Source organism: Oryza glaberrima, chromosome 5 (genome assembly GCF_000147395.1).
Source record: "Oryza glaberrima chromosome 5, OglaRS2, whole genome shotgun sequence".
Taxonomy (NCBI): domain Eukaryota; kingdom Viridiplantae; phylum Streptophyta; class Magnoliopsida; order Poales; family Poaceae; genus Oryza; species Oryza glaberrima.
In genome coordinates, this window is record NC_068330.1 from 19,965,078 (window position 1) to 19,985,011 (window position 19,934).

At 43.3% G+C, this 19,934-nt stretch overlaps 2 protein-coding genes, 1 long non-coding RNA gene and 1 other non-coding gene across 7 annotated transcripts; 1 reads left to right on the top strand and 3 right to left on the bottom strand.

Moving 5' to 3' along the window:
* Positions 1-4,504: 4,504 nt before the first annotated feature.
* On the bottom strand, positions 4,505-6,091 carry LOC127774731 (uncharacterized). Of its 2 annotated transcripts, none has more exons than XM_052301014.1 (4): positions 5,987-6,091; positions 5,481-5,664; positions 5,164-5,378; positions 4,505-5,061 (listed from the first exon to the last, which is right to left on the bottom strand). In XM_052301014.1, the coding sequence occupies exons 2-4, from the start codon at positions 5,571-5,573 to the stop codon at positions 4,785-4,787; spliced, it is 585 nt and encodes a 194-aa protein (XP_052156974.1). In that variant the 5' UTR covers positions 5,574-5,664; positions 5,987-6,091; the 3' UTR covers positions 4,505-4,784. The 2 variants fall into 2 exon arrangements, with proteins under 2 accessions (XP_052156974.1, XP_052156975.1); XM_052301015.1 differs by lacking the exon at positions 5,987-6,091 and adding an exon at positions 5,895-5,974.
* Positions 6,092-7,347: 1,256 nt separating this feature from the next.
* TRNAE-CUC (transfer RNA glutamic acid (anticodon CUC)) lies at positions 7,348-7,420 on the bottom strand. The gene has a single exon. It is a non-coding gene; the product is annotated as a tRNA-Glu (tRNA).
* A 3,090-nt stretch (positions 7,421-10,510) lies between these two features.
* Positions 10,511-15,634, top strand: LOC127774040 (putative respiratory burst oxidase homolog protein H). Of its 2 annotated transcripts, XM_052300311.1 has the most exons (15): positions 10,514-11,169; positions 11,970-12,132; positions 12,209-12,257; positions 12,351-12,464; positions 12,537-12,959; positions 13,032-13,418; positions 13,502-13,597; positions 13,703-13,818; positions 13,895-13,997; positions 14,117-14,205; positions 14,311-14,461; positions 14,542-14,691; positions 14,782-14,910; positions 15,001-15,079; positions 15,160-15,634. In XM_052300311.1, exons 1-15 carry the CDS (start codon positions 10,869-10,871, stop codon positions 15,267-15,269), a joined length of 2,460 nt encoding a protein of 819 aa, XP_052156271.1. In that variant the 5' UTR covers positions 10,514-10,868; the 3' UTR covers positions 15,270-15,634. The 2 variants fall into 2 exon arrangements, with proteins under 2 accessions (XP_052156269.1, XP_052156271.1); XM_052300309.1 differs by having other exon boundaries at positions 10,511-11,169; positions 12,209-12,464.
* LOC127774041 (uncharacterized) lies at positions 14,300-18,493 on the bottom strand. Of its 2 annotated transcripts, XR_008017694.1 has the most exons (4): positions 18,188-18,493; positions 14,806-14,931; positions 14,580-14,674; positions 14,305-14,437 (listed from the first exon to the last, which is right to left on the bottom strand). It is a non-coding gene; the product is annotated as an uncharacterized LOC127774041 (long non-coding RNA). The 2 variants fall into 2 exon arrangements; XR_008017693.1 differs by lacking the exon at positions 14,580-14,674 and having other exon boundaries at positions 14,300-14,437.
* Positions 18,494-19,934: the final 1,441 nt, after the last annotated feature.

Below are 19,934 nucleotides of genomic sequence, written 5' to 3' on the forward strand. Positions count from 1 at the left end.
AGCGAAGAATCGTTCATGTAGATGGGAGAGAGGTTGGGCTCTTACCACCGAGGGAGCAAATAAATGCGCAACACGCGGGCGTCGCAGGGCCATGAGAATAGAATGGGGGGAAATAAATATAAGATTTCAAGCTAATGAATTGCAAAATTGAAAATACTTGAAGCTTGAAAGGACGATCAATTGAGCCGGGCCGGGCACCGTAGCCAGCCGGCGGGACCAGAGCCAGCCGCTACAGAAGAGCCAGCACAGGGGGTCCCGGGCTTCGAAGGCACCCGGAGCTCAAAACTGCAAGAGTCCTCTCAGGAGTGAACCAAGGCGGCAGCAGGTTCATGGGCCAACCCAGCGCTTGGCCCCTGAGGGCCATGGGGAAGACGTTCGCCATGACCCGGTCGCCACCCCTCGCCGCCTCTATGATCGCCGTGCAGATCTGGAGGGACTCGGAGGGGTCGGCGCCATCGTCGTACTTCTCGGTGAGGCAGGGCTGGAGCTTTGGGGGCCCTCGGACATTCCGAAGACTCGCCACAAAGACCTGGTAGCCAAGCTTACCTGGTGGGGATGTGGGGGCCTTGCCTCCTGCCTGGGGTGGCGCGACACTCCTGAGGATGCTGCGCCTTCCCCCGTAGCGGCGGCGCGACACTCACCACACCGGCGCTCGAAAGAACCTTAAAAATCACGAACGCGCCCCCTACCTGGCGCGCCAGATGTCGGAGAATGAATTCCTCCACCAGGGAACCGTGAGGCCCCGCTTTGTGAGTTCGGCCGGGGGCAGCGGGTGAGATTCGAGGGTTTGGTGAGCGGAGCTGTGTGATCTTGAGGGGGTTAGGCCCCTTCAAGACGATGAGACAAAAGAGGTTTGTACAGGTTCGGACCGCTATGAAGCGTAATACCCTACTCCTGTGCATGATTGATTGAATGTAGAACACAAGTGCTTGGGGTTGCGAGACCCAAGCGCCAGTTCGCCCCGAAGTCCCCTCCTCCACCACTAGGCCTGGATCTCCTTTTATACCTCAAGGGGTTACCACATGGGCCCAACAACCTAACCTAGCTCCGGTGGAGAAGTATTATAATCTTTGCATTAAATGCATGTCTTGTCTCTTGACTTGGGAAGCCAAGCACACGTCGTCTTGATGATGGGGCCTGTCAAATCTTGCCGCCTGACACGGGGGGTGCCCCTGTCAGTCACCATTTAATGGGTGAAGACTTCTGGGCTCCTATTACATCGGGAACGGGAGCCTTGCTTTGACCAGAGCGGGAGGAACGACTCTGGCTGGGATAAGAGGATGAGAACCTCTCACCATCATTATTTGATGGGATATGTCGAGCTGCACGTCGCCTGACACACGCGATAGTGCGCCTGACATTTTGGGTCCCATCAGTCATTCGACCGGTCACAGACCGGTTGAGTGCACTGCACACCGCATTAAATGCGGCGTGGTGCGACCGCTCGGGACGCCATAAATGCGGGTAAGTGGGCACCTGGAGGCGGACACCTAACCCACCGTACGTGGTGACCTAGAAAGGGGGTCGGGGGAGCCCAACCCCTAGTCACGGGAGGGGGCCGCCGCCGCCCGACCTCGAGCCCGATCCCCCCTCGGGGGGGAGCCACGTGGCGCCTAGGGCGGCCTTCTCCCTCTAGTCTCGACCAGGGAGTGGCCGCCGCCCTACCTCGGGCCCGACCCCCCTCGGGGGAGGGCCACGTGGCATTGGAGGGCAGCCTCCTCCATCCAGTCTTTAGGAAGAAGTGGCCGCCGCCCTACCTCGGGCCTGACTCCCCTCGGTGGAGGGCCACGTGGCATCGGGGGACAGCCTCCTCCGACTAGTCTTTGGGGAAGGAGTGGCCGCCACCCCACCTCGGGCCTGACTCCCCTCGGGGGAGGGCTACGTGGCATCGGGGGGCAGCCTCCTCCCTCTAAACCTGATACCCCCGGGCCCATATCACCGACAATAATACCAAATTATTTTCATTAATTTTAGCATTGAATATATTTTGATAATATGTTTGTTTTGTATTAAAGACATTAGTATATTTTTTTACAAACATGGTCAAACTTAAAAAATTTTAACAAAAAAATCAAACGATTTATAATATGAAACGGAAGAAGTACCACATTTAGGGCAAAACTGTAAGGGGTAAATCAAACATGTCTATTTGTTTCGTAAGTTGTACGTCTAGCTTCAAACTATATGTTGTATTACAATTGTAGATCTTCGGCGCATGTCGAACTTTCATTGTTTGATAAGCCATCCGATTTACACAAGGGCCCTCATCGGTAAGCCAATAGCTTTGGCTGATCAGCCAAAGTTGGCTTTTTCCCTTAAGCTAAAGAAAAACCATTGATTGGCTTGATTGGCTTATTTGGCTTATTTAGCTTGATGAAGATTTTTTGTGGCTGGTGCTCATCAGCCCAATAAGCAATTCAATGGGCTTTGGCTGAAAAGCCTCAACCCAAACATCCATCTGATGAGGCCTTTTAGATATCTCCTACCACCTAACTGTATCATGGTAGTACGATATGTGACCTGTCAGAGAGGTTCGAAATGATGTTATTTTTGTGATTTTAGTTAACTGACATCTTTTTTTGCAATTTTTTATTAAAATAATATTATCTCTAAAAAATTCAACCATCACCATCCTGACAGAACTTGAGATTTTTTTTTAAGCTAGCTCCAGCAGGCGTATGTGTCATTGACATGTGGATCTAGGACCTACATGTCAGTATCTTTGTAGTGGTACTTTTTTTTTATTTTCCCTTACATTTTTCAGTTGCTCTTATACGTCTAATGAAGGACATGTCGGCTGTGTTCGCAGTGGCTCGTTCCTATCTAAGAACGGTAAGCGCGGAAAACGGAGCGATCTATTAGCACGTGATTAATTAAGTATTAGCTATTTTTTAAAAAAAATAAATTAATTTAATTTTTTTAAGCAACTTTCGTATAGAAACTTTTTAAAAAAAACGCACCGTTTAGCAGTTTAAAAAGCGTGCGCACAAAAAACGAGGGAGGGGATGCGAAAAGGTGCATGCGAACACAGCCCGCTAGCAAAGCAAGGCCGCATAACGTATATAGTTTCCAAGCTAAGAATGGTATCGGCATGTTCAATTCACTGGAACCACTTAATTACCTCTTTTTCTCAAGATACTAATGTATTATATACTCACTCTGTTTTAATAAAGTGTATTAAAAAAATATAAAAGTTAAAACAATATAATTTGAGATGGTCAAATCACTAATTTTGACTTCTTGACGTTATAATATACCTTAAAAAAGTGAGAGAGCACTATATTAGTCATATGTAGATATGTAGTGTAGGTCATCGACAATGCACAAATATAAACACACTGATTTAATTTTTGCATTGGTTTCCTCCATAAATCTCAACTCGATGTTTACTTCTTTTTTTTTTTCGTTCATGTAGATGGTCTATAGAGTTGCATGCACTCATTAACTATTATTAGATTTTCCTAGCTAAAAAAATCATGAATCTACCATTGATCAAAGTGAACCCGTTGTTGTCTCATCACCCCTATCCACTAGAGAGAGTCGGTACTACTTCCCTTCTAAATTGTGCCTCCTCCTGAACCAATCTGCACCAAGTTTTTAACTTTTTTTTCTTTAAACTTTCAACTTTTCCATCACATCGAACTTTCCTACACACACAAACTTTTAACTTTTCCGTCACATCGTTCCAATTTCATCAAACTTTCAATTTTAGTGTAGAATTAAACATAGCCCAACTCTAAATTTTATTTAGGATCTCGGTGAAGGTTAAAGATCCAATTTGAAATCCCACAAATTGTTGAATGCATGGTACCTACATTGTAATACTCTGCCCTTTAAAATCCAAATTGGTATGCTCTCACCTAAAGCTGACCGACATACCACCTCACTAGACACTTATACAGTTTTAATCTTACACCGTATAATTGGGTTAACCCTTTTATTCCGGCAAACCTTTAGGGCTTAGGGTTGGAATCTCTAAAGTGGCCAAATATAACCCTGCTCTTATGCTAAAATTTCGTAAATTGGTGAATATAACACTACCTCTAAAATATACATTAGTACACTCTCACGTAGAGTGGATCTACGTATGCACGATACCTACTTAATTATAATTTCGTCTTCACTTTTGAGTAAAGGATTAACTCAGATATAAGAGTTGTATCGTCAAACTAACCACGTTCATCCATCTATATTTTCAGAATGAAACTAAACCACCTATTACTCTACCTCTAGATCACACGAACCTCACCAATCCCTATTAGCCTATAGGTGATAAACGGGTTGCGGTGTTACACACGTGTCACATTTCACGGTTACAAGATACTCCCTCCATCCCATAATAATAGCAATCTAGAATCGGATATGTCATTTTATAGTATAACGTCTAAACACCCTCCTATTCAAATACATTAAAATATCTCGTCTAATTCTAGATTGCCATATTATGGGTCTGAGGGAGTACTGAACAATGCACTTGAGCGGCAGCCAATACGGATCAGACAAATTTATGTACAACGAAAGGAGAGTCTCGGTAGAACGACCAGGCATAATAGTACACACATGTCATGTTGCCATGCATATTCACACGCATATGCTACGAGTCATGGGACGCGGTTTTTCTGCACCTAGCCCATCTGCCGTTCGATCGTTTCCGTGATGCGTGCTGTATTTCTCCCTCGTGACGTTGTTTTCCCCACCTGAGTTGTATATGTCCGAATCTTGATGCAAATCTGCGGTGGCGATTTCCCCGCGCGAGTCATGTACAAGCCAGGGTGGCTAACTGGCTATTTCTCCTCGAGCCCCGCGACGCCGTCGCCGACCTCGCCGCCGCCGCCGCCGCCGTCGTCGAAGTACTCCTCCTTGACGTTGCCGGCGAGCATGAGGCAGAGGAGCCAGAAGAGTGACGCGTCGAGGTTGAGGAACGCCGCTCCGCCGAGCACCCCGGTCTTGGCCGTCGGGCAGGCATACTCGGGGTCGCCGCCTTGCACGTTCCGGACGCGGTGCATGGCCTCGCTCGCCGTCACCCACGCCGTTGTGGCTATCCCGGCCACCGTGATGCCTCTGCCACACGAGAAGAGGCTGATCTCAGCTCAGAACACGTACGCCGCGGCGAGAGTTAATGGAGTTCTTGATCGATCACGCGTTTCTTGATTGATTAATTACATGGCGAGATGGAAGAAGACGTAGAGGAGGGTGTAGTCGAAGAGGGCCTTCCTCGGGACGGGCTTGCCGTTGTAGGGGAAGAACACGGCGAGCGCGCCGACGCCGGCGCCGCACGCGGCGGCCACCGCCGAGAGCGCGCCCAGCGCCACCGTCGGGTCCGCCGGGAACTTGCACACCACCACGCCCCTGCCCCTGATCGGCGTCCCGTGCGGCGGCTGCACCGCCCATAGCTTCCCGTTTCAGCTCGCGTATTCGCCGGAGGAAAAAAAACGGAAAGCATCGGCGCGCGCGGCGGCGACATCGCCGGCGTTAATTACCTTGTTGAGCTCGCCGAGGATCGAGAGGAGGAAGGACAGCGCGCCGAAGAACGCGGTGGCCATGCCGAGCTGCGCGCTCTGGCTCACCGCCATGGTGTCGACGACCGGCCGGCCAACCGATGGATCCCCTCCCGCCTTGTCAATCGCCGCCTTGACCTGCCACCGCCCGCCTCAATTGGAGACCCTGGGGATAATAATCAAACCATGTCCAAGTTAATTAGCACATCCATGGCATGGCAGAATTTTACACCAAACAATTCAAATCTTGCAGGAATCTGCAGAAAATTCCAGCATTCCAAACAAAGAAAATCGGTATCCGGGATGCCATTTGGATCGAAGCAATCCATGGTGTTGCAGAAAATGGTTCCAAATCAAATGGAGGTTTTGGGGAGAAACAAAGCGAATTAAACTCACGCAAGAAAGAAAAAAAGATGGGACGAGGAAGAAACGAGCCAAGAAAGGATGAACTCGATTAATTTTTGCCGCCTCTTTTGCTTCCCGTTTACCTCAATGAAATCATTTGCAATGTGGGGGTGAGAGCCTCCAACTGAGCGGGGTAAATTGGTGAACAGAGGGGAGAGCCAATAGATATAGGCCTCGATGCATGCCGTTTCCCAAATTTTTCCTCTGCATTTTGGTTTTGCCATATGTTGTGCTCTATACAGGCTGGAACATTTGGATATTTGGATATACAGGATATACTAATTCCAGCTGCTGTTGAAATCTGCAATATTTTTGCTGTTGGATTAATTAGCTGGATGTACCATGTATGAACATGGCCATTGTTAGCGGGGAAATGCATGCATAGTACTATTATTCAGTGTTCACAACTCTGATATCAGATAAAAACCGCTCTTTAATCTTGGATTAATTAGCTGGATGTACCATGTATGAACATGGCCATTGTTAGCGGGGAAATGCATGCATAGTACTGATATTCAGTATTCACAACTCTGATACCGGATAAAAACAGCTCACGAGCGGTATCTTCGGGTTTCACGGAAACCATTGATGAATCGAAAAAAATACCACTAAAACCAGGAAAAATCTTGCCAAAAAAATAAAACTTAGTTTGAAATATTTCTGAACTTGATAAAAAAACAAGTGGTTGGTGTTTTCAATTCGGTTCGGGAAATCCGGATTTTACGAAATACAAACCGGTTTTCATCGCTTTTTATAAACCCTGTTGCTATTGCATGCCAAGAATGGCAGATTGGTAACTTCTATTTTGACCACTTCTTCCTTTTTCTTTCTATCAAAGTTAGTAATGAACTCATCCAGTTTTTGTTTTTCGTTTGATCACATATAATGTCTGTAATGGTCTATCAGGGAACTGGACTCTTGCAACAATCAAGCCTGGACAATGACGGAGACAAAATAGTAAGCAATCAGATGTTTAGAGGACGATATGTTACTTTAGATTTTGGCAAGATGGTAATATTGTCAAAATTTTGACAGGATTTCTTATGTATTTACCAAGATTTAGTCACAAACTAAACGTGGACATTTTTTTTTACAACTTTGCTAAAAAATAGTATAGTTGAAAATGGTAGTAGAGTGAACAGCCCCTTACACTATCCTTGAGACTTGACAATGACCGAGTCAAAATAATAAGGGAGCAATTATTTAGAGAATGATTATACCAGTTTATAGATTTAAAACAAATGGAAGAGGATCCTTACACTATCCTTGAGACTTGACAATGACTGAGACAAAATAATAAGGGAGCAATTATTTAGAGAACGATTATACCAGTTTATAGATTTAAAACAAATGGAAGAGGATGAAGAATACAATAAGCAGTTAGATGTGCTAACGTTTTCTCAAGACCAAAAAAAACATCACTACCTTTTGCAAACAAGAAAATTTCCGTTGCCGGGACTCGAACCCGGGTCTCTCGGGTGAGAGCCGAGTATCCTAACCAGCTAGACTACAACGGAATGATGTTCTGAGAGGAGAAGTTTACGTATGTAAACGTGAACATGGCTAGCCCTATTACTACCTGGCCTACTAAACCAATCAAGCGGTTCATGTCCTTCGCCTCTTCCACAGTAAGGAGCACCTAGAACGTAAAGTCAGAAAAACATAGGTAAGTGATATAGAGGACTCATTCTCATGGGTCCGCTTGCTAGAAACACACGCTATCGGTACTAAACATATTTAGAACAAGACACGCTTTACATGCTATCCACTATTCGCTATATCAATACCCTTTTGAAACATATTAAAATCATGGGGAAAATATTTTATTTATATTTCCAACATTGGCTGTGAACGGGATTTCATTGTAAACTTCATGTTTCGAGCATGCTTGCTGGTAGTTTTATGGTGTAGATCTTTATTTTTGGTGCTGGTGTAGCCACCACCAAAATTTACAATTCCAACAAAATCGATTGGTTTTCACAAAATTTCATGGTTTATAGGGGACTTCGAATGGTTTTTAAAACTAAACAATAAACCCTATTGAAATGGGTGGAACTCTTCGAGTTTTCTCACATAGTAGTATTGTGAACCCTTAGCCACTACATGCAAAACCCACGCTCGAGATTTCAAAGGGAGAGAGAAGGGGAGGGGGTAGTAGAATACTTCTAGAAATTAGTGTAACTAGAACTCACTTATGTGCTATCGTCACCAACTTATGATTATGTTTGGGGAGCTCAAGATTTAAAAAACCAACTAGTGAGTTCGTGAGAATAACGTTGGGGTTTTGCCATTTCTGACTTATAGTTTATTTATTTGTAATCTATAATTATTTTTATATATAATTTAGATGAGAATTTAAATTATCTGGAGAAACTAGAGATGCTATAGTTTATATGAAAGAAGTTACTCCATCCGCCCCATATAATATAGATCTAAAACCAGATTAGATATAACATAGTACCACAAATCTAAAACCTCTTGTATCATATTCAATTCTAGATTTCTATATTATAGTCTACTCTCTCCGTACCATATGAGTGCCATTACAGCATATAAGCTTTGTACGCATAGTATATTTTTTTTCTCCAATTACCTCCCATTTATTTTTTTTCCATTCTTACCCCCCTTAACTACCGATCCACTCTCAATCATTCACATTTAGTGAGAGATATTAAGGTCATTTTCTCTCCTTAATAATTTTTGCTTTGAACTATCAAAAGCTCAAACAAACCGCGTCCCGTTTCATATCCATTACACTGCGGGAAATTCAGGCCCAAACAAACCCAGCACGAGCCGAAGCACAAGGACACAAGGTAAGCAGGCAGGAATAAGTTCACTTTGGGTCCTTCAACTTGACGTTGAGTTCAGTTTACATCCTTATACCGCAATGGCAGAGAAGTGGGGAGATGAGGAGGTAAAAATTAGTCACTGACATGTGAGTCCTATTATATTATATCTGGTATCGTGGTTTAGGGATAAACTTCTGACCAGTCAAAAAATCTAGAGACCTAAGAGTAAGTTTAATAGTATAGCCAGCTACAAGCTCCAAACCATCTATAATCAATTTAGGGTGTGTTTGAGGAGAAGGGGATTGAGAAGATTGGGAAGATACGCAAAACGAGGTGAGCTATTAGCTCATGATTAATTGAGTATTAACTATTTTAAATTTTAAAAAATGGATTAATATGATTTTTTAAAGCAACTTTCCTATAGAAAATTTTTGCAAAAAACACACCGTTTAGTAGTTTGGGAAACGTGCGCGCGGAAAACGAAACAAACAAACTCACTCTCTCACCCTCTCGAACGCTGTCTTGATAGCCAATTCATACAATAGTTACTTATAAGACCAGTCCCAACCCAAGACACTAAATATAGTTTCCATAAATTCTACATCATCAAGAAACTAGTACCAGACACTACCCTTTCAATGCAAACACCACTATTCCATACTTCAATTTAATGCTACTTATCTCACATGATGTCTTGGATGTTGTGTAGAAACTCTTGGTTTCCTTCTCTTTCCTTCTTTATTCACTTGTCACATTATTTTTTATTCTAGGTGGCAGCTTATTTAATGCTATGGACATCATCCTAGTCATTGGGCTGGGAATAGCCTAACATAGTACACAATTAATACATAGTCCCACTTGTCATACGCACATGTATCTTGAAGTCCGTGCTGCAGCTGGCTACAAATCTATAGCCCGCTGCTCTTCTCTCTTATCTTTTAGAGCAGGTACAATGGCAGACTATTAGCCAACTATAAACATATTTTAATAAGATAAAAGATGATAGAGAAAAGTAGCAGGCTACAGATCTGTAGCCAGTTGCAGCACGGATTTCAAAACGCAAAATATATGTATGACATGTGAGACCATATATTAATAGTATAATAAGCAACTATTCAATAAATTGGCTATTAGATCGGCTATAGATAAATTAGAGCTAGTAGTGGACTATACTATTAAATTTGCTCTTATCTTTTTGAAATATGTTTATGGCTTATAGTCTATTGCTGTACCTGCTCTAAAGTGACCTTAGGGCAGTCCCAACCCTCCACCTAGGATAGTGTTTATGGCATTAACTATATTGCTATGTAGAACTTTTAGCTTATGTGGCACTATATAAATTAAGAGAGAGAGTGAAGAGAGGAAGAAACTAGATCTCATGCGAGACACAGCTTCAACACGAGAACTTATGCACTAACACTATCAAGTTTTTCATTGGGAGAGAATAGTGTCTTCATAATAGATGAAGAATAAATATAATTGGTAGAGAAGAGAGATGATGAATTTATTAATGGCCCACTTTAAAAAACCATGGGTTGTAGAGTGTAGTTTCTATTATAAAGTCTTATTGACATGGCATAATAAACACTATACTTATAGACACTATAAGTTGGTAGGCAGACCACGGGCCCACGAAGCCACGCCGACCAAACCTCTGCAGAAACATAGGAAGAGGCGAAAGAGCGGCTCGCCGCCCGACAAATCCCCTCCAGGCCTCCATCCACCTCCGCCTCGCGCCACCTGTGACCCCCTGCACGCCCCGTCACCCGTCACCTTGTCCACGCGCGGCGCGGCTCCACTGCACCTGCACCTGCACCTGCACGCAGCACGCGCGCCTCTGCGCCCACCCATGGCTATAGCCAAGCTAGCCCACCCGCGCCCGCACGGCCGCACTCGCACCCACGGGAGAATTCCCGGCCGCGCGGCGCGCGAGCACCAAGCTAAAATTGGCACGGCCTCTCCCTCCCCCTCCCCCCCCGCATCCCGCGGCGTGTCCTCTCGCCTTCTGCCTTTCCTCCCTTAGCCAGTAGCCCAAATTTACACCGCGCCATTTCTTCATTGGCCTGGAACGACGACGACCACGTACGCCATGGCGCCCGGGGCCACGCTCCTCCTGCGGTGAGGGCACCCACCACCACCACCACCAGCAGCAGCGGGCTACCTAGTTCGGATCAGGATGGCGGGGGACTACGTGGACGTGCCGCTGGGCGGCGGCGGGCAGAGCACGCTGCCGCCGGTGGCGCCGCTGAAGAAGCAGCCGTCGCGGCTGGCGTCCGGGATGAAGCGGCTGGCGTCCATGGTGCCCGACACGATGAAGCTGAAGCGGACGCACTCCAGCGCGCAGCCGGCGCTGCGCGGCCTGCGCTTCCTCGACAAGACGTCGGCGGGGAAGGACGGGTGGAAGAACGTCGAGAAGCGGTTCGACGAGATGAGCGCCGACGGACGCCTGCCCCAGGAGAGCTTCGCCAAATGCATCGGTGAGTGCTCCTGCACATGCCCCCATGGTGTTCTCCATCCTCCAAAGTGATTAGTGATTCACCACAGCATGAAAAGAGAGACGGTGAAATTGCATTGTTAGCAAGAACACATCGAAAATTGACAAGCTTTGTTTTCCCTGCAAAAAAAAAGGGGAAAATGTTGTCAAAGCTTTTGTGCATGTGATGGAAAAAGGGGAACAGTTAGTAGATGAGAAATTGGTACAGATCATTCCTAGCTCGTATGTCGATGGTGTTTGTCCAAAATTTCAGCCATTTCAAATGTTTAAGCAGCCAGCCTCCTCCTGCCATCCATGCATACATGTTTGCAGCACTTCTTTGATAAAGTATACATAATCATTCCTATTCACAATTTTATTTTAACAAAAAACGGAGGAAAGAAAATTGGAAAATTTAAGAGGATATAATTGGTCGACCACGGGTTGCACAAAGTTCAGACTTTGGGCCCCCCCAAATATAACTCGGAGACAATACTTACCACGTAGCAAGAATAGGATATACTTCCTCCGTTTCATAATGTAAGACTTTCAATCATTGCCCACATTTATATAGATGTTAATGAATCTATACACATATATATGTGTATAGATTCATTAACATCTATATGAATATGGGCAATGCTAGAAAGTCTTACAATATGAAACGGAGGGAGTACTCGTGCTTACGACATTTTCTTTTAAAAGAAGTGTAGTCAGGTAAATAAATGACATCAGAATAGCAATAAATCCATCCTCTGTATATAAATTGAAGCTCTAAGCTTAGAATGCCTCTGCAACTTAAAGGTATGGCGGATTCTAAGGAGTTTGCAAGCGAGGTGTTTGTGGCATTGGCGAGAAGGAGGAGCATCAAACCAGAAGATGGGATAACAAAGGAACAGCTGAAAGAATTTTGGGAGGAGTTGACTGATCAGAACTTTGATTCACGACTACGAATATTCTTTGACATGTAAAGGTCTACCTTCCTTGTCTTCAATGGAAAAAACCTTATGACTTGCCCCTTGATGAGATTGCTTTGCAATCAGGTGTGACAAGAATGGTGATGGGCAGCTTACAGAGGACGAGGTCAAAGAGGTCAGTTCCCAATCATCTCTGAATTTACCTTTTTTCCACAAAGCTTGTGGAAATGATCTCAATAAGAATTTACCTTTCTCTTTCCATATGCAGGTTATTGTGTTGAGTGCCGCAGCAAACAAACTTGCCAAGTTGAAAAGCCATGCTGCAACCTACGCCTCACTGATCATGGAAGAGCTGGATCCTGATCATCGCGGTTACATTGAGGTACCAAGACATGAAATTATCTCCCTTTTTTTTGACAAACAGCAGCATACAGATATGCTTGTCTCAATGCAGATTTGGCAGCTGGAGACGCTACTCCGTGGTATGGTGACAGCCCAAGGGCCTCCAGAGAAGGTGAAGCTGGCTTCAGCAAGCCTTGCAAGGACAATGGTCCCTTCCAGTCACCGGAGTCCAATGCAGAGGCGTTTCAACAAGACTGTTGACTTCATCCATGAGAATTGGAAGAGGATATGGGTGCTCTCCTTGTGGGCGATCCTCAATATTGCATTATTCATGTACAAGTTTGTGCAGTACAGTAGGCGGGATGCATTTCAGGTGATGGGCTACTGTGTTTGCATCGCAAAGGGTGCTGCCGAAACACTCAAGCTGAACATGGCCGTTATACTCCTCCCGGTGTGCCGAAACACACTAACAAGGCTCCGATCAACAGCACTCAGCAAAGTCGTACCATTTGATGATAACATAAACTTCCACAAGGTACACGTGTGGAACTCTTTGCCATTTCCAGGATTACACAGCCTGACCTCTTTGTTCTGATCACCATATCAGGTTATCGCACTGACGATTGCAATTGGAGCGGCTACTCATACTCTTGCTCATGTAACCTGCGACTTCCCAAGATTGGTATCATGTCCAAGGGACAAGTTCGAGGCCACACTGGGGCCTTACTTCAACTATGTTCAACCAACATACTCATCGTTGGTTGCAAGCACTCCAGGGTGGACTGGCATCCTCATGATCTTGATAATGTCATTCTCGTTCACACTTGCGACACATTCGTTCAGGAGGAGCGTTGTGAAGCTTCCATCACCACTGCACCACCTTGCTGGTTTCAATGCCTTTTGGTACGCCCATCACCTACTGGTGATTGCATATATCCTCTTGGTGCTGCACTCCTACTTCATATTTCTCACCAAGCAGTGGTACAATCGAACGGTATTTCTCTGGCATATGTTTGGCACAACTATTTCTTTTGTGAATTCAGTGGTTGTGCATAATATTGACGCTTGTGTTTACAGACGTGGATGTTCTTGGCAGTTCCAGTCCTCTTTTACTCCTGCGAGAGAACTATCAGAAGAGTTCGTGAGAGCAGTTATGGGGTGACCGTCATCAAGGTAAGCAACATATTTCACATGAATTGCACGATGAGTATTTTCAATTTATTCTAGCTTCTAAGTGTACAAGAATACCATTAATTGACTATCAAATGTGCCATGCAGGCAGCAATTTACCCTGGAAATGTGCTCTCTATTCACATGAATAAACCATCAAGTTTCAAGTACAAAAGTGGGATGTATATGTTTGTAAAATGCCCAGATGTTTCGCCTTTTGAATGGTACCATCTGATCGTCTCTGTCCAAATGTCAGTGTTTATCCAGGCTATGGATTAATAGATTCTTCAATGCTTCCAGGCATCCCTTCTCCATAACTTCTGCACCTGGAGATGACTACTTGAGTGTTCATATCCGTACATTAGGTGACTGGACAACAGAACTTAGAAACCTATTTGGGAAGGTCAGTTGAGCAAACAGAAACAAAAAGAAAAGGAGAATAGTTCAGGCATAATGGGAGCTTATGCAGTATTTATATGCTAAATTAACAAAGTTGCTAAAGGGTTATGCTAATTCATGCAGGCTTGTGAGGCACAAGTAAGTTCCAAGAAGGCTACACTTGCACGACTTGAAACCACTATCATAGCAGATGGTCTGAAAGAGGAGACTTGGTAATTATGCCCTGTTTGTTTCATATTCTACATTCATCTACTTTTTGAAGGAATTTCTATACAATTGTTTCACTAATCTTCCTGACTTTGGTTCTCTTCATTTAGCTTTCCCAAAGTCTTTATAGATGGTCCTTTCGGCGCACCAGCTCAAAATTACAAGAAATATGACATTCTTTTGCTTATCGGGCTTGGAATTGGAGCAACGCCTTTCATCAGCATACTGAAGGATCTCCTGAACAACATAAAATCCAATGGAGTAAACTGCTTAACTATAGCAAATTCTTTCTTATACAGTAAACCAAGTGCATAATATCTAAAGTGAATTGGATTCAACAGGATGTGCAAAGCACGCATGATGCTGAGTTAGGCTGCACCTTTAAGAGCAATGGGCCAGGAAGAGCTTATTTCTACTGGGTCACCAGAGAGCAAGGTTCCTTTGAATGGTTTAAAGGCGTGATGAATGATGTTGCTGAAAGTGATCATGATGTACTACTCAGTCTAACTGCTCCAGTGCAACTTCCATGTTCTCTCCTTCAGATTAATAAATAGATACTAACATAATCACTCACTATACAGAATGTAATAGAGATGCACAATTACCTGACAAGCGTGTATGAAGAAGGAGATGCAAGATCAGCTCTGATTGCCATGGTCCAATCACTTCAACATGCCAAAAATGGTGTGGATATCGTCTCTGGCAGCAAGGTTTTTCCCACTTCTATCCTCCTGCAAAAATAAAAATAAAAACTAAATCACATGTGCAAAATTTGATTCAACATTTCTCGCTTTATGCAGATCCGGACACATTTTGCAAGGCCGAACTGGAGAAAGGTATTCTCAGATCTGGCCAATGCCCACCAGAACTCTCGTATAGGTCAGTTCTATGTGATAAATCTCAAGTGATGGTTCCTAGTTTACAGGATAGCAATGCTGAGATGTTTCATAAATCTGCAGGCGTTTTCTACTGTGGGTCTCCAACACTTACGAAAATGCTGAGGACTCTTTCACTAGAATTCAGCCAGACGACAACGACTCGGTTCCATTTCCACAAGGAGAACTTCTAAGACCAGACCAGGAAAAAAACACCAAAATAATCGCAGGCGCTCTTATATAGAACAAGAAATTTTAGCATCGGTTAGCAACTCTTTCTGTGTAAAGTTCCATCAAGAACTGGAACATTGGTGTACAAAGGTACGTGGGCATTAGTTAGTGCTGCTGCCGTTTATAGATGGAGGAAAAAGAAAGGCATGTATTTTCTGAGCAATTTGATTGTTTCTTAGAATGTACTAGAAACAACGTGCGGCTTTGCCGTGCCCAATTTAGATTAGGCCAATCTATTTTGTCAGTGGCCTTGTTTAGGATCAATGGTTTTTTTTCTTAACATATTAAACCAGAAACCTAAAGAAATAAATTAATAGACGTTGGGACTTGAGATCAGAAGAGGAAAATAAAATGTTCTTGAACAAGAGCAAGAAAAAGGACTCAGTAGAACCATTGGCAGGGGATTTATGTATTTGACAGGTGAGTATTAATTACACCATTGCTAACATGAAAAAAGAGTGAGAATCCCTTATGTGTCACTCCAAATTAACCGGTTCCCTTATATGTCCCTTCAAATTGGCTCCTCCTTTCTATGCCACCGGTTCAAGTTTGTCCTCCCTTTTATGCCATTGCCGTCACTCCACCGTCAGTTGACCGTTAACTTCATAGTAAAAAGACACATTTACCATTGAGAGTTGGTATATAACCAATGATAGGTATTTTAGTACTAATATATCTACTGGATACAACATATGAAAATTGATTTTGTTTTTCAGTCACATGCAATTTTAGCCATCACCATCACAAATAAATTTTCAATACAAGTATGAAACATATAGCTTTCCAACAATATTTTTATTACAAAGAGCATTTTCCACTTGTTCTGACAAAACTTTGTTCACTCAAAAAGGATTTAAAATAAATTAGTTATGATTTTTTTGAAGTTTACACATTTTTTAGTTGAGATGGCATATTGGTCATTTATGAAAAAAACTAATATTTGACTAACAGTCAACAAATGCTATAGTGCTGGGAGTAGCATAAAAGGATAGAAAAACTTGAACTAGTGGTGTATAAGGGAGAAGCCAATTTTGAGTGGCATATAAGAGAACTAACCAATTTCTAGTGGCATATAAGGGATTCTCTCAAAAAAGAAAGGAATGCCTTGAATGGATGCTTTGTCAGCGTTAAATTTTGCAATTCCAATTTGTTTTTCTTCCGCATTTTTGAAAAGAAAAAAAATATATATTAAAAGAATACACAAAAACGCCTACTTCGATTGGTTAAATATTGCATCTAACTGTACAGGTATAATAAAAAGCAACCTTACAAAATCTTCATGGCAATGGTAGAAAAAATTCAAATGTCAAGTACTTCAGAGGTCAAATTAGACAGTACTTCAGTACCAGGCTAGGAAAATAATCAAAATTAAACATTTAATAATATGGTTCCTTATCAACTTGAGCATGATCACTGATCTTGTTGCCTAATAACATGATTGGTTTTTTTTTTTATTTCTTCAAAATAATGCCAGTTCAGTTTCAGAATTCAATGCTCAGTATTCAATATCATGTCATTGCATGAATAGAAGAGTACGCAAAGAGACCATTGCCAAAATAAAAGAAAGTGCATGAAGCTACGATTAATCATGGTACTAATTCAACCATACTTGAGTTTCGACAGCACTACAATGTATGAGAAAGATCTCCATGGGTTATTTATTAGTTTACAAATTTATTAAAATTACAAAACGATGCATGAATTTCCAGCTTATTTTCCACTTGAGTGCTGAGAAAATGCAGAAACAATCTGTAATATAAAGTAACATAATAATGCTAACGACATAACAGTTCTAGTACCAATTTCTGCTCTCTGTAATATGAATTTAATTTAATTCTAATATCTAATTGTTCTCAGATATGACATAGTTTCTGGAATAAGCTTTATTCAGATCAATTGAAGGCTGCAAGACAATGAGTTCATCGACATCAGTTGAAAGTCGAATATGTGCGCACAAATTCTAAAGTCCAATGAACCAAAGTAATGAAAGTACTTATCTTCATTTTATCCCTCCAGATGTCTATAAGAACTCTGGAAATCCTTTTTTTAAAATAACTTTCACTTCTTATTCTTTAAAGATCACGTTTTGAGTGCATTTCAGTTTACACAAAGAGCCTGAGGAATTGATTATTCGTTTAATAATTTGGTATAGCGTTTACCTCAAACATGAGCAGAATATGCTGGTGCCTCCTAATCCTCTTGTACCAGTAGATTCTTAGTAGATAAATGATTGCAAAGAAGCCTGGTCTTACGTGTTGCACATTGTAACTTATATATGCAGCTGAACTTTACCGTAGATAAACTTTACCGTTTCTTTTAATCTTTAATCTTGCACCAAGTAAGCAAGGATTCTCTCTCATTCATCTAAGTATCTAATCACCATATATGTTTTTGCAGTTCATGTCTACATAATTTTTATTTGTGTCATTTTTTTTTATTTGTGTCATTTTAAAATTGTACATGATAATTGGTCCAAATCAGTAAAAAACTCTTGATATGAATTGTATCCCCAACCTCATCTTACCACTTAAGGTTATCATGAGATAGCCCCATCTTGACGTTTGCTATTTTAAACTTCTGAAATTACATACAACAGATAGGCAATTTACCGATTTAAATTCAGATGGTTACAAAGAAACCCAAGAAACTGACAGAGACTATATTTTGGTCTAGGAGCATTCGCATGGCAACATATTAATAAGCATTATTAAACTCTCAGTGGTCACAGACAAGCAACATGATGGATTCACATCATAGGTTCTACTAATCGTTGGCAGATGACATTGTTGAACTATTTTCTACTAATAAGCATTACAACGAACAGGCAGAGTGCAGCAGGGGATAGTAGTTTGCAATTCAGAGGGGTGAGACGGTGGATGACCTGGAATAGCCGATGGAGTTGGTGAGCCAACCTGGAGAAGTCAATGCTGCGATGTGGGCGGAGGCGGCGCCTCGGCTGCCGGTGGCGGAGAAAGTGGACGTTGCGGTTGATGAGGAACACGTGGAGAGCGGCGACGCACCAGAAAATCATGGGGGCGAGGCAGCGCCCTCGATTCAACGAACGCGTGCCGGCAGCAGGGCGGGCTGTTGGCTCGGGATCGGCAGCCGCCCGGCGACAGCGAGGCGACGGCCGCGGTGTGGAACGAGCGGAGATTGGAGCCTTGGCGGCGGATGGGAACGGGTGACGAACGAAGTATTTACTGGAGTATGGATACTCTACTCTTTTGCATTAAACTCCCTCGAAAGATTATATTTTACAACAAGATCCACCGCACGATATATCACCGTAGATGCGTGATCTGACGGCTGTGCGCGAGGGACCAAACCCATGAATCCAGTCATGCCACGTGGCCTCGCTAATTGCCCTCTAATTTGTACAGATTTCGATAGTAGAGATTTGCAAGCAATGAGACTGCTTCTTAGAAGAAACGAGAGAACGAGATTTATTAGAATATTGTGCGTTTTTGAAATACTTAAGCCCTACTGGAGTTCAAGAATCTCCATAAGGCCGTTCGATTTCCACAAAAAAAAAAACGAAAAAGAATTCCAGCATTCGCAAGGCTTACGTCTTGCTCTTGCATTCTCCAGGTAGGACCGTGGGAATAACAGAAAGTATCGGATTTCCATTTCATCCTAAGCAACCAGAAACTCAGGCCTGCCTGCCCATCCATCAGGTAATCGTCGACTCGTCGTAGCCTCTCAGGCTATCACAATCTTTTCCGAGCCACAGAGAGAGGCGCGAGGCCTGTGCGGCATTTCGCCGAGCAGATGGCGGTATGTGAACGCCGCGGCGGAAGAGGGTGATCGTACGATGATGGAGCGCGCGGGAAGGGAAGAAGATGGCTAATGGAGAGGAAGTAGAGGAAGGCTCACGGCTTTACCTTTGATGCCGCCGCCTTCGCCGGCAGTGGAGAGAAGCGGCCGGCCGCCCGCCGCTGACGCGAACGGCGAGAAGGAAGTTTGGACGGCGGCCATCAGGCTCAGCCACACGATCAAGTTTCCGCGGCCCAGATCGATCGAGTCGGCCCGAGTAACGGTTAAACGGAGGATTTTTTGCACGGAAGACCCTATACTAAAATAGTCCTACCGTTTGGGACCTCAAATCCCGGATCGCTACCAACGATAGCGATCCAAAATGGACAACTACCAGCCGACCGATCAGGATTGAACGCCTTAGATGGAGAGCTACGTCTACGAGAGGTGGAGGTTATTTTGCATGGAAGGCCCTGCACTATTTTACGATTTACTGCTTGATCCCCGGTTTTGAATCGTACAGAACCATACTCATTTTTTGGAAGGGTATTTTTTACCCGGCCTCTACATCTAACATGATATATGTAGCTTTTTTTAAATTAGAAACTTAACATATTAAATAGGGAAGATAGCCCTCAAATAACCCAATCTAAAATTTGTTTCTATGGAGATTTGAACACCTTGGATGTGTTGACGAAAAATCCACGCTTACTAACTCTGATGACTCCAGGACTTAAATTTTTTTGACATTAACAGTGCTACTCATATCACTACAACCACTAGGCTACTTACCCTACTCATGTACTGTATGTATATGTATACGTATATACACACTTACGTATGTATAGGTATATACGTATACGGTATACTCCCTC

What these genes read in the sequence shown, in the direction of transcription:
- LOC127774731 (XM_052301014.1), bottom strand. Translation starts at nt 5,573, where the DNA reads ATGGCGGTGAGCCAGAGCGCGCAGCTCGGCATGGCCACCGCGTTCTTC. An exon ending in TCCTCGGCGAGCTCAACAAG is followed by an intron (nt 5,379 to 5,480) that starts GTAATTAACGCC and finishes TGGGCGGTGCAG; the next exon opens with CCGCCGCACGGGACGCCGAT. An exon ending in GTCTTCTTCCATCTCGCCAT is followed by an intron (nt 5,062 to 5,163) that starts GTAATTAATCAA and finishes CTCGTGTGGCAG; the next exon opens with AGGCATCACGGTGGCCGGGA.
- LOC127774040 (XM_052300309.1), top strand. Translation starts at nt 10,869, where the DNA reads ATGGCGGGGGACTACGTGGACGTGCCGCTGGGCGGCGGCGGGCAGAGC. An exon ending in TTGCTGAAAGTGATCATGAT is followed by an intron (nt 14,692 to 14,781) that starts GTACTACTCAGT and finishes CTCACTATACAG; the next exon opens with AATGTAATAGAGATGCACAA. An exon ending in ATATCGTCTCTGGCAGCAAG is followed by an intron (nt 14,911 to 15,000) that starts GTTTTTCCCACT and finishes CGCTTTATGCAG; the next exon opens with ATCCGGACACATTTTGCAAG.